We start from the raw sequence: 12,785 nt of genomic DNA, 5'->3' as shown, positions 1-12,785 counted from the left end.
GTCAGGCGTTTTCTGGTGTTTATGTCTAAGAGCCGGAGCAGGCAGCCCATCACAGCCTCTGGCAGGCTGGCAACAGCGTTTGCTCTCAGATTTTGTTCAAATGCAACTCAGAATGTTGTGCCCCATACCCAAAGCGCTGGGAAGATGCTCCTGCTTGGAGCTGGGAAGGGAGAGCCACCACCGCATGGGGTTCAGTTCCCTTTTCTCACCTCTTCTGGGAGCATCTGCAGGTCTTGCCTTGCGAGTTGGCACTTGCAATCAATGATACCCATGAAGTTGGGGACCTGAGGACTTGACCTCGCATCTCCCAAAACCACATGCATCCTCTGCCTCTGGACAGTCAGGATGGTGCAGACCCATCTCTTGCTGCCCTTCCCCTCGCTGTCCCCTGGCTTGGTGGTGAGTGGGACAAGGTGCATGCATGAAGAGCACATTTTGGTGGCCCCATGGTCCCAAACTCTTGGGCACCACGAGACCACGGTGTCCCCATGCTGGGACGCTGAAGCTGCCTGATGCAGTTCAGCTTTGGAGCCACCACCATCCCAACGCAAGTGGGTGTCAAGATGCATTTTTATTGAAAAGCAGCAGAATGGCTCAGCAGACACCGACCTGACCCTTATGGATCTTAAAAGACCATTTTGCTAGCAGGGGGCTCATGGTTGGGCTCCCTCGTGCAGCGGTTCCAGCACTGGCTGGGCACAGTTGCTGCCGTTCGTGGTGGGACCGCCAGTGAGCACCTAAATACCACGTTCAACTCTTCTATGTTAGAAATGAAAAACATGGAGCTGGGAGAGCGGCAGCACATTAGTTCTGTTTATTAGGACAGCAAGTTGTGCCAGAAAAGACTACACACAACAGCTAATGATAACATTATGCACATTCACTTAATAACTAATTAATCTCTTAGACTTTCCTAATGTACAAAAAGGAGCCTTCGGTTTGCAAGAACAACCCAACCATTTGCATTTCTTATTTCCTATAATTGGGGAAGTGGAAGAAACGGAGAGCAAAAAACCCACCACACATATCAAGTTGTTCACCTCGGCAGATAATAATAATGAGATGATCATCTCCTGTAGTATTTAATTAGAAATGTCGCAGTTAATTGATTTCTTGGATATGTTAATTAAGAAATAATGAGGACCAGGTTGCAGCAAAAGGTGCCAGCGAGAAGTTTGGAGTCTCTCCTGGAAGATGTGTCTGTTGGCTGCTCCCTGAGCCGGCCGGGGGACAACCAGGGGACAACCTGGGGGTTGTGTCACCCACGTCCCAGACTCACCTTTCAGCTTGGGCACAGCTCAGCTCCTTCCGTTTTTGCTTATTGCTTATTTTTCTGCTCCACATCCCTGTGTGTGGCTGGGCGCGGGCAGATGCCCAGCTCCTGGCAGGACGGGCAGCAGGTCACCTTGTTTGCTGCCCATCCCAGTGCTGCGCATCGTTGGGATGCAGGATGAGCCACCAGATGCTGGACCCTGCTGCCCTGGGACAAGCGACACTGGTAGATCTCAGGGTTGTACCAATGCCACATAGATGAGAGATGTAGGTGTCCCCTCCACTTCGATTGGCTCCTCTCAAAGGGCTGTGATGGAGAACCGGAGCCTGGGATGCCCTTCAGCTACACAGGGGGAACACAGGGGCTGCCGACATGTTGCGGTGGGACCCTGAGAGCCTTTGAGCAAAGTTTTTTAGGCTACAAAGAAGCCCACCTGAGAAGCTGGCCTGGCTCTGAGGGTGTTCCCAGTGTCAGGTGTGGAGGCCTGAAGTGGTCCTGGTGGTGTAGATGCCCCCCAGCCCTGGGTATCTCCAGGGGTCGCTTTAGGCAACGTCCACTTTTGGCTTTTTTTCCCCTTTTCTATGGCTTATTCTGCACCCAGCACCCTCAGCCGCCCCTCCTCCGGCACCCAGTCCGAATGCACCTTATAACTGCGCCAATGGCAAGTCCCTGGGGACGCGGCGAGGGGGTCACCTGCCAGCACCCGCATGTCTTCCAGCGGCCAGTGTCCCTCGGCCGCCCTCCGGCACCTGCCCTGTGCACCGGCTCTTTTTAACCTTCTCAGTAGAGTTACTGACCACGACACTCTGTGTAACGCTCAGACCTGTCTGGAATAAAAAAGTTTGAAGAGGTGGCGGTGTGGCTCAGCCTCCCTGCGAGCGGTGGGTGGGAAGGGTGGGAAGGGTGTTGGGGTTCAAGGGGTTTCTCTGAAAAGTCCCAGTTTTCACGGGCTAGTTGTACTGGGGAGGGGCTGCTTGCAGAGGGGGCTTTCCCAGCAGTGTGGAGGCGTGGGGAGGGGGCTTTCCTGACAGCAGGAATTATTACATTTTTGTGTGTGTATATATATAAAATATATATTATATACAATTATGATCTATTTTATATAGCAAAATGTACAATGTATAAATATACACTATAAAATATGTAATTATATATAATGATATATAATATACGTTATAAAATATGGTGTATATACACATTAGATACACGTGTGTATATATTGTGTATATATACTATTAAAATACGTAATATATAAAATACACATTATAAAATACAATATATACACATTAGATACACGTGTGTGTATATATACTATTAAAATATATAATACACAGAATATACATTATAAAATACATGTACACGTGTGTATAGTGTGTAAATATTCTATTAAAATATACATTATAAAATATAATGTATATACACATGTGTATATATTGTATGCATGTGTGTGTGAATATGTGTATATAGATGGTATATCATATATAATTATTATATTCGTGTGTATATAATTTTTACATATATAAAAAAATTATTTTAAGTGTCCTTCCTCCTAAACTTCAGTGAGACATGGGAAGGACACCCCCAACCTTTGTCCCCTGAGCTCCCCCGCCAGGTCCCTCATTGCTGGGGGGCCCCAGGCTTGCCCAGGGACTGCAGGGGTCCCCTTGCCAGTCTCGGGGGGTGTCTGGGGGGGTTATTCCGGGGGCAGCAGGGGGGAAGCAGAGCTGTTTGGAACCTCTCCCCGACATTCAATCCCCGGCACAGGTGTGAGGCTGCCGGCCCCAGAGCCGCCGCATACCTCTCATACCTGCAGCCACCCCGGCGGCCCCGCTCCACTGGGGACCCCCGAGGGAGACCCCCATCCTTGTACCCCCGACGCCCACCACCATGGGGCCACCAAGCCCTCCTGGCTCCATTGCTGCTCCCCAGTGACACCCAGTCCTGTCATGTCCCCCCTGCAAGGACACCAGCATCCCCATGGCCGTTTTGACAAGTGATGGGAGAAGGGGACGGTCCCCTTGTGTGTGTCCCCTCCACCAAGGCAACCAGACAGGTTTTCAGCGCATCTTGCTTTTTATTACCACGCAGTAACACACACTACAGCTGCTGACTACCTACAACAGGGAACACACGCACACAGGCACAAAAATAAAAGAATAAATTAAAATAAAACTGTTAAAAAAATAATAAACCAACAACAAAACAATGGAGAAAAGGAGGGTGGTGAAAAAAAAAAAAGGTGAAAAATAAAAATAAAAAGGCAAATGAAAAAAGGGGTTGGGTACATTGAGCTTCTAGGTAGGACGTTTTTATTTGATCTCATGGCTGACGGACGGCTTCCAGCGCGGAGGAGGATGCGCGGTCACGTCCCGGGGCCTCGGGCGCCTTGGCAGCCTCCTCTTCCTCCTCGGCTCGGCGGCGGGAGCTTCCCGAAAAGCACCTCCGAGGGATGCCCCGGGCGGCAGGGGGGGACGGGGTGTGGGTCCCCGGTCAGGCCGGGCGCCCCGGAGGAAAGGCAGCGGGCGGCGGCAGCGGCTTCGGCGGCGTCCCTAGAGTTTGTTTGGTGATGCCGCCTGTGTCCCCCCTTCCTCCCCCGGGTTCCTCTCCATGGTGGCAGCACCAGGAGCCTGTCCCTGCCTTAGTCGTTGGAGGTGACGTCGATGTCTTCTCCGCTCGACTGCTTGGTGGCGAGGCGCCATCGGTTGATGTGGTGGGAACCTTTCTTCTTCTGATCCGAGTCGGGTCCTTCCTCCTCCAGCTTCTGCCGTTTGTATTTCGTCCGCCGGTTCTGGAACCACACTTTCACCTGGGGGAGAGGGAAAAGGAGAGACGGGCGCTCGTGGGGGTCCTGGCACAGCTGGCCCCGGCAAGGCTCAGTGCTGCAACCAGACAGCGTACTCAGCTTTCCTCAGAGACTGGCAAAAAAGAAGTCCCCATCCCTCCAGGAGCGCTCCCACAGCCACTCTGTGCTGCCTCAGTTTCCCCTCTGCAAGGTGTGACAAGGCGGGGGACAACGCAGTGGGTTGCAGGATGCTGACGCTTCCCATCTCTGCTTTGCTGCATGTCCCGGCCTTGGAGAAGCCCAGGAGGAGTGAAGGACACTCAATCACACCTCAGACAGGGGGCCAGCAGGCAGGCGGATCCCTCCTTACAGCACCGCAACCCTGTGCCCATCACCCTGGTGTCTGGGCTGCGCCCCAATCGGCACAGCATGGTGGGAGCAGCTAAACCCAGCCCCGTGTATTTTGGTTACTGGTGTTAGGATGCCACGGGCACAGCGGCCATGGCTCCAATGACCATGTGAGATGACAAGCAGAGCCATCCACAGCGAGGACCCATGTCCCAGGGCCAGGGTGGCATCATTAGGCTCGGGCTGGACTCTTATGTAACCAGGGAACTAATTATAGATAGATTATAATTACAATTATAGATACTTAATTTACCACATTTAGGTTTCAGGAAACCTTTTCCACCATGATGGTGGTCAAACACTGTCCCAGGAGCCCAGAGAAGCAGCAGGGTCTCCATCCTTGGAGATAACACCCCCCTCACCCCCTCAAGGCCCCGAGAACCCTACTGGGACCCCGCACACCCTTGGTCCCAGCGCCAGGAGCATGGCCTGTGGTGCAGGCTGGATATGGCAGTCGGTTTAGGATGCTGAGTGCACCCACTAAGTTGTTGGTGGTGGATGCTGCGGGCACCCATGTGGCTGGCAATGCAGGATGCCGTGCAGGCAGGGATGCGGGATGCTGCAGCAGGGATGCGGGATGCCAGAGGCAGCAGTGCAGGATGCTGCAGCCGGGGATGTGGGTTGCTGCACCTGGGGATGCAGGATGCTGCAGGCAGCGGTGTGGGATACTGCAGCTGGGGATGAGGTATATGGGATGCCAGGGATGTGGGATGCTGCAGGCAGGAACGCAGGATGCTGCCCAGCTTCCCAGGCCCCGCAGGACACTAGGTGCCGCTGCTTGGCCGCTGCTGCCTGCCCAGCCCAGGCCAGGCTGAAGCCTTTACCCACTTGCAGGTGACGTGGTGCCCACAGCCCCTCCGGCAGCTGCTGCCACACCTCATCCCCCGGGACCCTCACCCCCTTTCCCCCTTCTCCTTCAGCACTAATTGCAGGCAAGGCTTGCTTTCCGCTCTGGAGCCCTTCGCAGCGAGGCGAAGGCCAGTGTTCACACCTCTCTGCATTCCCCAGGTGAGCAAAGCCCTTGCAGGGTGCCATGCAGCCAGCGCCATACAAGCCTTTGACTTTAAGGCATGCTTAGTCTATTGAAACAGCTGCTTTATGGCACCAGTATATATTATAAACCACCCCCCTTCCCTGCCCTAGACTCAAACCATTTGCTTTCCTAGCTTTGGGGCATTTCTGGAACAATACTGAGCTGGCGCCTTTCATTCAATGACTGCAAAGTACTTTGCAAACTTTAATTAAAGCTCTCAGCCCTCTGGGAGCAGGGAAGTTGCCTTATCCCTAAATTATAGAAGGGGAAACTAAGGCATAAAGCAATTAAGATGCTTGAGTGAGGCTGTGTGGAAATGAGGGGTGGGTGTGAAGCGACTCTCCCCGGCTCTGTTCAGCTCTAAGAAACCCAGCCGGGTATGGCCATCTCCTGCGGGATGAGGCTCCTCTGCGATTCCCAACTGTCTCAGCTGCAGGAATGGGGATGTTTCCAGGCTGGATGGGCTCCCTGACCCCTCGGATACCATATCCCTTGCTCCAACAGGCCAGAAGCCACAATGAGAGTAGTGTGAGAACCTCACAGTGGGCAACTAGGGGATAAGCTGCCCCCTACGATGCCTCATCCTGACTCCGGGAGTAATTGGTTTAAACCCTCAAGGCCAGGGGTTTTATCCCTTCCCAAACCTTCGCCGCATTAACCTTTGTCATGCCGGGTGTTTGTGCATCCAACCGGTGTGATGCTCCCTGGGTCCCGGCCCAGCCACTCCCCGGGGCTAGCTCTGGCCTCCAAGGGTCACTGCCATCCCCATGTTCCTGCTGTGGGATGGGGATGGTCCCTGGATGGCTCCTGCACCCTGGTCCTGCCTCTCTACACAGCTCCCATCCACTGCTTTGCCTGTACACAGGACGTACTCCCACCCGTGCAACACCCTGCAGGCCACCGTGGAAATTGCGCTCTGCTTTGGGGGTGCTGACAGCACCTAGAGAATCAGCTCTGGCTGAAAGGTGACATTGCCATCACCAAGCTGAGGACAGCTAAACTACAGTGGCTTCATGTGCAGCTCCTCCGGAGGATGACCCAAACCCTGCTGAAGGCCGAGAGCACAGGGATGGGTCTGGATGGCGACCGAGAGGGACCAGTCCCACCATCACCTGGAACCAGATATGGTGACAGCACCTGTACCGTGCTGTCACTCAAATTTGCCACCACCTCAAAAGGCAGCAGAGCTCCCCAGGCGTCAGCACTGCACCCTTATCTATGCCTGCAGTCCCAGCCAGGACTTTTCTTCTAAAAACACCCCAAAACTTTTAAAAGCTTGGTTTTGGGGACAGTCCCTGGAGTGGGGATCACTGCCAGCACTGGGCTTTGCAGCGGGGCCACACTCCAGCTGTATCTGGGGCACGCATCTTTGTCCTCCGTGACTCCCAGGCATTCAATCGATTAATTATTACCTCTCCCACACGCATGACACTGGGAGGGGATGCTGGGCTATACCCTATATGTGCCTCCATAATCACCCCAAAGCTGGGAGGGGGTGCTGCGCTATATGGTGCCTCCATAACCACCCCAAACCTCCCGCTGGCAGGAGCCAGGGTGAGGCCTTTGCTTTGGGAAAGTGGATGAGACCCCTGGTTGGGTTCGCACCATGTCCTGCCCAGGATGGAGAGGTTCTGCTGGGAGATCCAGGCTGTGTCATGCAAAATTAACTCAGCGAAATTATTTCCCAGCCCAGCACGCTCCCCTGGGAGGTGAAGCGACCTGACGCCACTGGTGATGGGCTCAGCAGTGTGACCACCCGTGACGCCCAGCCCAGCACGACCTCAGCACGCAGCATGATACCCCCACCTCCTCCTCACTCCCCACCTACCCAGTACACGCATCCCAGCCCCGGCAAGCCATCCCCAGCGCACCCACACTGCCTGGCACCCCCGCAGCACGCCGACCGCCAGGCTTATGCCGCCACCCAGCTCACGCACGTGTGTCCCTGCCAGTCATCCCATCACACACAAACCCCACGGATGGCTCCCCTGGCGCAGACCACCCCACATGCCCCCGCCAAGCCCTCCCTACATGTGCTCCAGCCTCATCCCATTTACCCAACGCTTGTGTTTGCTTTGGGACCGTGTCACTGCTTTTTTTCCCCAATCCTTTTTTTTTGTTGTTGTTGTTGCCTGGGCCTGTCTTGTCGCAGACTAATGCACCTCCTTGGTAGGTGAAAGGATGGGAAGGGGTTAAACACCTCCACCTTTCCCCACCCTATATCCCAAGGCACTTCCTGATGCTGGGCAGGTACCTGTACCCTTTTCACCTTCCCCCTGGGCTGCTCCAGGTGTTGCTCCCTGGCCAGAGACCCCAAGCGGGCACAGCCCAAAGGGAAAAGCTCCCTTTTCCAGTGGGAGAAGTGGCTGGGAAATAGGTCCAAGCAAAGCTGTAACCAGCAGCCCCTTCTAGGAGCAGCTAAACCTCCTCTAAAATAATAAAACACACCCACCTGTGGGGTTGGACATGGGGCTGAGTGTCTGCACCCAGTGAAAACATGCCTGTGTCACCCAGTGTCACACTGGAGATGTGTGTCACGGGTGGTTTTCAACGGGAGGTTTGTGTGCGTGTAGGATTCATCACTGGGTATGTAATAGTAATAATAATGATGCCTGGGTTTGGCACAGCCACAGCCAGGCTGGCTCTCTCACCCTGCCAGTCCCGGTACTTTGATGCCCATCCCGTATCACAGCCCTCTGCATGTTATTTCTCTCCGGGTAATTAAAAGAAGATTTTGAGAAAATATTATTTTCCTAAAGCCACAAAACTGAAAAGGAAAAAGCCACCCTGCAGATGCCCCCCTGCAAACCACTGCTGCTGCCAGTCCCAGCCTGATGCTCTTTCCCCGCCCGCAGTGCCCGCCTGGAGCCGAGCGGCTGCAGCAGTTTTCCAAAACCATGGAAATATCATACTACAAATTATGCTGCAGGGCATAAAAAAATAATACATATATATATTTATCTGTATTGCTTCTTTCCGTTTCTAAATCTTCACCCGGATTTAGGGATGGATGCCTCTGCTTTTTCCCCAATAAATTGCATTACTGCATTTAGGCTCTGGGCCATGATGCAAAATCCAAGGGACTTGCTGAGCTCCCCTCGGGCATCCCACAGCTGCCCTTTCCGCCTAGACAAGTTGCTGTTTGTTCTTTGACCTCTGGGGTTTTTGTTGGGGTTTTTTTTTGGTTTTGGTTTTTTGTTTTTTTTTTTTAATTATTTCCCTTTAACATCATTTTCAGCCCGGAGCAGTGACAGAAGCAGCAAGGGAAGGACCCGAGCCGGGTTACCAGCTACTGCTGTGCCCTGTGAGCTGCGGGGCTGGGGGGTCAGGATAGCGTCAGGATACAAACAGCCTCTGGATTTTGTGGGCTTGGTGCATCCTCCCCGATATCTGCACCTGTGGTTTCCCGCTGTCCCCATGACAGTGACATTTTCCTCCTGGTAACTTCCCTCTCACTGTGATGCATTTGGAGGTTTTGCTTGGCAGAGCCTGGGTGAGGATGAGCCAGGCGGGTACTGGGAACACCCACGGCTCCAGCTTTTATTTTGCAATTAAATTAAAGGATAAAAATTAAATTAATCCAGAATATAGGCCAAACTACCTTGCCAGAATTTGGATAAAACTTCCTCCATCAATGCAGTTACTGAACATCACGGGAAACAGCATACTTTTTCCTGGAACATTTGGGAATAGCTGCTCGCCAGGACACCGGACTTGCACACAGAGCGATGCTCAGCCCTGACTCCCCTGTTTTCCCCCAGCACTATATGCTTTTCCATTTCCTTTCATCCCTACGATTCTCCCGGGTCTCATTATATCTAAACGTCTGTGAAATGTGCTTTCTAAAATCAGAAAGTTGCAGCTGAAATCAGTGCCCTTTGGCTAGCACCCAGCTTTGCACCCATCCTGACTTTCAGGCACGGTGGTGTTTGCGTACAGAACCAAAGCCGCACAACCGAGGTGCATTTTTGCAGCTCTCCAGGGAAGGTTAGCATCCTGCTGCTCCTTTCTGTTGTTTGTTTTTGTTTTTTTTTTTAACTGGATTTTAGAAATTGTATTTTTCTCTCGGGGAAAAACACCCCAAGCAAGCAAGAAATGACAGCGGAAAACCGCCCCGGAGAGTGGCATGATGTGGGACCTGCATTCCCAGCCTCCAGCCCTGCCAAGGACGCTGGAAGAAGTGAACGCTGAGGGAAAAAAAAAAACCTAGCCCACGGTTTGGCCACAGCTTCCATGTGGGATTCCTGGACAAACCCGGCTGGGATTTTTGTGGCATCAGCCTGAGCCTTGCGTGGGTTTGGCCCCGTCCCTGCTGCCCGATGCACCGGCAGTGGGAGGGGCAGCTGGGGGGCAGCCGGGGGTACCGGGGGTACCTGTGTCTCGGAGAGGCTGAGGCTGCTGGCCAGCTGCTTGCGCTCGGCGCCCACCACGTAGTGGTTCTTCTCGAAGGCCCGCTCCAGCCGCAGGAGCTGCGACGGCGAGAAGGCAGTGCGGATGCGCTTGGGTTTGCGGGCGAAGGGGCCGTGGAGCAGCAGGCTCTCCTGGGACACCTCGCTCCCTGCGGACAGACAGCCAGGTCAGGGGCCCGCACCCCCCCAGCTGCCCCGCTGTGGGACCAGGGGGGTTGCTGGGGACACCCTCTTGCCCTGCGACATGGGAAGGAATGGATGAGGGGGTGTTGCGGGTCTCTGGGCACCTTCCCCGCCCCAAGATTGCAGCATTCACACCGTTGCTGCCTCCCCGCTGCCCCCCGTGCTATGGCGGGGCTGGGGCTGGACACTGGGGCAGCAGGAGAGTAAGAAGACAGAGGGAGAAGGGATGGAATGAGAAGAGCAGGAGAAAGAGGAAAGAAAGAGAGGGAGAAGGCAGGAGGCAGAGGAAAAACAGAGAAAAAGCATTTTAAAAAGAGAAAGCCTAATAAAGTGACGGGGGGGGGGAAGAGAAAGCGTGAAGCAAGAAAGAAAAAAGTAAGCTAGAAAGCAAGAAGGAAAAGAAAGAGTGGAAGGGAGAAGTAAAGAAAGAGAGAAAGAAAGTGGAAAGCCTGAAAGAAAAAGAAGTAAAGAAAGAGAAAGAGAGAAGGAAAGCGAGGGAAAGAAGGCAAGAAAGGGAAGAGAAGGAAAGGAAGATGGAAAGAAGAAAAGATGGAAAGGAGAGACGTAGAGAAAAAGGCATGAAAAGAAGAAAAGAAAAAGAGAAGGAAAGAAAGGAAAGAGAGAAAGCAAAGGTAGAAAGGAAGGAAGGAACGAAAAATAACTTGAGGAATGGGCAGGCAAGTGAGACGGGCGGCGCCGGGGCCGGGAGCGGCGGGGCCGGTGGAAGTGGCGGCAGCGCGGGCCGGGGCCGCTCCCGGGCAGCACCGTGGGTCGTGGCAGGGGCCGGGCCGGAGCCGTGTCCCCGCGGGCTTGTGCCCCCGGGCGCCGCCGGCAGCGGCCGCCGGAGCCAGGCGGGGGGTTATTGCCGAGCAGATAACCCTAATCGGGGCTGTGCGGTCCCCGGGACCCCCGGGCATAGTGCGGGGACAGCGAGCGGACCGGCGTGCTGGGGAGAGGAGAGGAGAGGAGAGGAGAGGAGAGGAGAGGAGAGGAGAGGAGAGGAGAGGAGAGGAGAGGAGAGGAGAGGAGAGGAGAGGAGAGGAGAGGAGAGGAGAGGAGAGGAGAGGAGAGGAGAGGAAAGGAAAGGAAAGGAAAGGAAAGGAAAGGAAAGGAAAGGAAAGGAAAGGAAAGGAAAGGAAAGGAAAGGAAAGGAAAGGAAAGGAAAGGAAAGGAAAGGAAAGGAAAGGAAAGGAAAGGAAAGGAAAGGAAAGGAAAGGAAAAAGGGACAGGACACAGACAGAAAGGGAAAGGAAGAGGAAAATAAGACAGGAAGATACAGAAAAGGAGAGAACGAAAAGAAAGGTAAAGGCAAGAGACAGAGATAGAACAAGAAGAGAACAAGAAAGCAAGAAAGATTAAGAAAGAAAGAAAAGAAAGAAAGAAGGCAAGAAAAAGACGGACTAGAGAGAAACGCCAGGAAATCCAACAAAATCTCGCTGCGCAGCCGAGATCCGCCGCAACCTTCCCCTTCGTTCCCGAGAAAGAGAAACCCAAACTCCGGCAGCCGTGGGGCTGCGCAGGGAGGCGGCAGCGCCGGTCCTGGCCCCGGGACCTCCCCGGGACCCCTCTCCGGGCCCCCCGCCCGCGGGCAGCGGCTCTTCCCGGCCCCGGCCCCGCGGGGCAGCCGCACGCCGGCTGCGGGGATGCGGCGGCGGGAGCGCAGCGCCTGTGCAATGCGCTCAGCACCGCCTGGGTAATGCGCTCAGCACCGGGTGTGTAAACACATTGGCACCGGGTGTGCAAACGCATCGGCACCTGCCGTGCGAACAGATCGGCACTGAGCACCGGGTGTGCAAACGCACCGAGCACCGATGTGTGCAAACGCGTCGGTAGCGGCCGTGCAAAAGCCCGGAGCACCGGTGTGCAGACGCCCGGAGCACCGGCTGGGCGTGCAGGCACCGCAGCAACAGGTTTTGCCTCCGGGTCCTGCTCGGTGTCCCCGGATAACGGGCCCCGCGGCGGGGGGGACGCGGCCGCTCGCCGCCCGCCGCAGCATCCCCCGCCCCGCGCCCGCCGCCGGCCTGCGCTGCCCCGCCGCTCACCTTGGAAGCGATGCCCGAAGAAGCGGTTCCGCAGCACCCAAGGGTAGAAGTTGAGCGGGTCGCGGTGCTGCGGGCCGAAGAAGGAGTGGGGGTGCGGCAGCGCCGAGCCCCCCAGCTGGTGGGGCCCGACGGGCAGCGCCGGGTGCCCCACTGCCTCGGGGAAGACGAGCTCGGCGCTGCCGTAGAGGGCCCGGCCGGCGGCAGCGCCCTGGAAGCCGGGGGCGAAGGCGGCGGCGTCGGTAGCGGGGCCGGGGTAGCCGAGAGCGGCGGGGCGCGGGGGGTCCTCGGGGCTGAGGTGGGTGTCCTTGCCCACCAGAGACTCGATGGTGAAGCAGCGCTTCGCAGACGGCTGGAACATGGTTTGAGCCGGGCGGGGACGGGGGGGGCCGGAGTGGGGCTGTTCCTCCGGGTGCGCGTGTGTGTGTGTGCGTGTGCAAGAAACCTCCCCCTGGGCAGCGCGCACACACACACACACACACACACACCGAGCCACGCACACCCAGCCACGCACACACCCCGCCGCCCACCCGCGGGCGCCCACGCACCCGCAAGCCCCGGGCAGCCGGTACAAATACGGCCGGTACCTGGCGGGGCCCCGGGGGAGGGGGCGGCCTCACCTGCTCGGCCGGGGGAAGGCAGGGCAGGCAGGGCAGGG

At 55.7% G+C, this 12,785-nt stretch overlaps 1 protein-coding gene across 1 annotated transcript; it reads right to left on the bottom strand.

Annotated features, from left to right (window-relative positions):
• Positions 1-3,781: 3,781 nt before the first annotated feature.
• EMX1 (empty spiracles homeobox 1) lies at positions 3,782-12,488 on the bottom strand. The gene is made up of 3 exons (XM_055700816.1): positions 12,131-12,488; positions 9,870-10,054; positions 3,782-4,079 (listed from the first exon to the last, which is right to left on the bottom strand). The coding sequence occupies exons 1-3, from the start codon at positions 12,486-12,488 to the stop codon at positions 3,912-3,914; spliced, it is 711 nt and encodes a 236-aa protein (XP_055556791.1). The 3' UTR covers positions 3,782-3,911.
• Positions 12,489-12,785: the final 297 nt, after the last annotated feature.

Source organism: Falco cherrug, chromosome 1 (genome assembly GCF_023634085.1).
Source record: "Falco cherrug isolate bFalChe1 chromosome 1, bFalChe1.pri, whole genome shotgun sequence".
Taxonomy (NCBI): domain Eukaryota; kingdom Metazoa; phylum Chordata; class Aves; order Falconiformes; family Falconidae; genus Falco; species Falco cherrug.
The sequence above is the reverse complement of the archived record's forward strand: the minus strand, read 5'-3'. Positions and strand labels throughout refer to the sequence as shown.

Bases quoted from the DNA above. Each gene is read 5' to 3' on its own strand.
- EMX1 (XM_055700816.1), bottom strand. From the start codon at position 12,488: ATGTTCCAGCCGTCTGCGAAGCGCTGCTTCACCATCGAGTCTCTGGTG. The intron at 10,055-12,130 runs GTGAGCGGCGGG...GTCTGTCCGCAG, and splicing joins CTTCGGGCATCGCTTCCAAG to GGAGCGAGGTGTCCCAGGAG. The intron at 4,080-9,869 runs GTACCCCCGGTA...CCTCTCCCCCAG, and splicing joins TCAGCCTCTCCGAGACACAG to GTGAAAGTGTGGTTCCAGAA.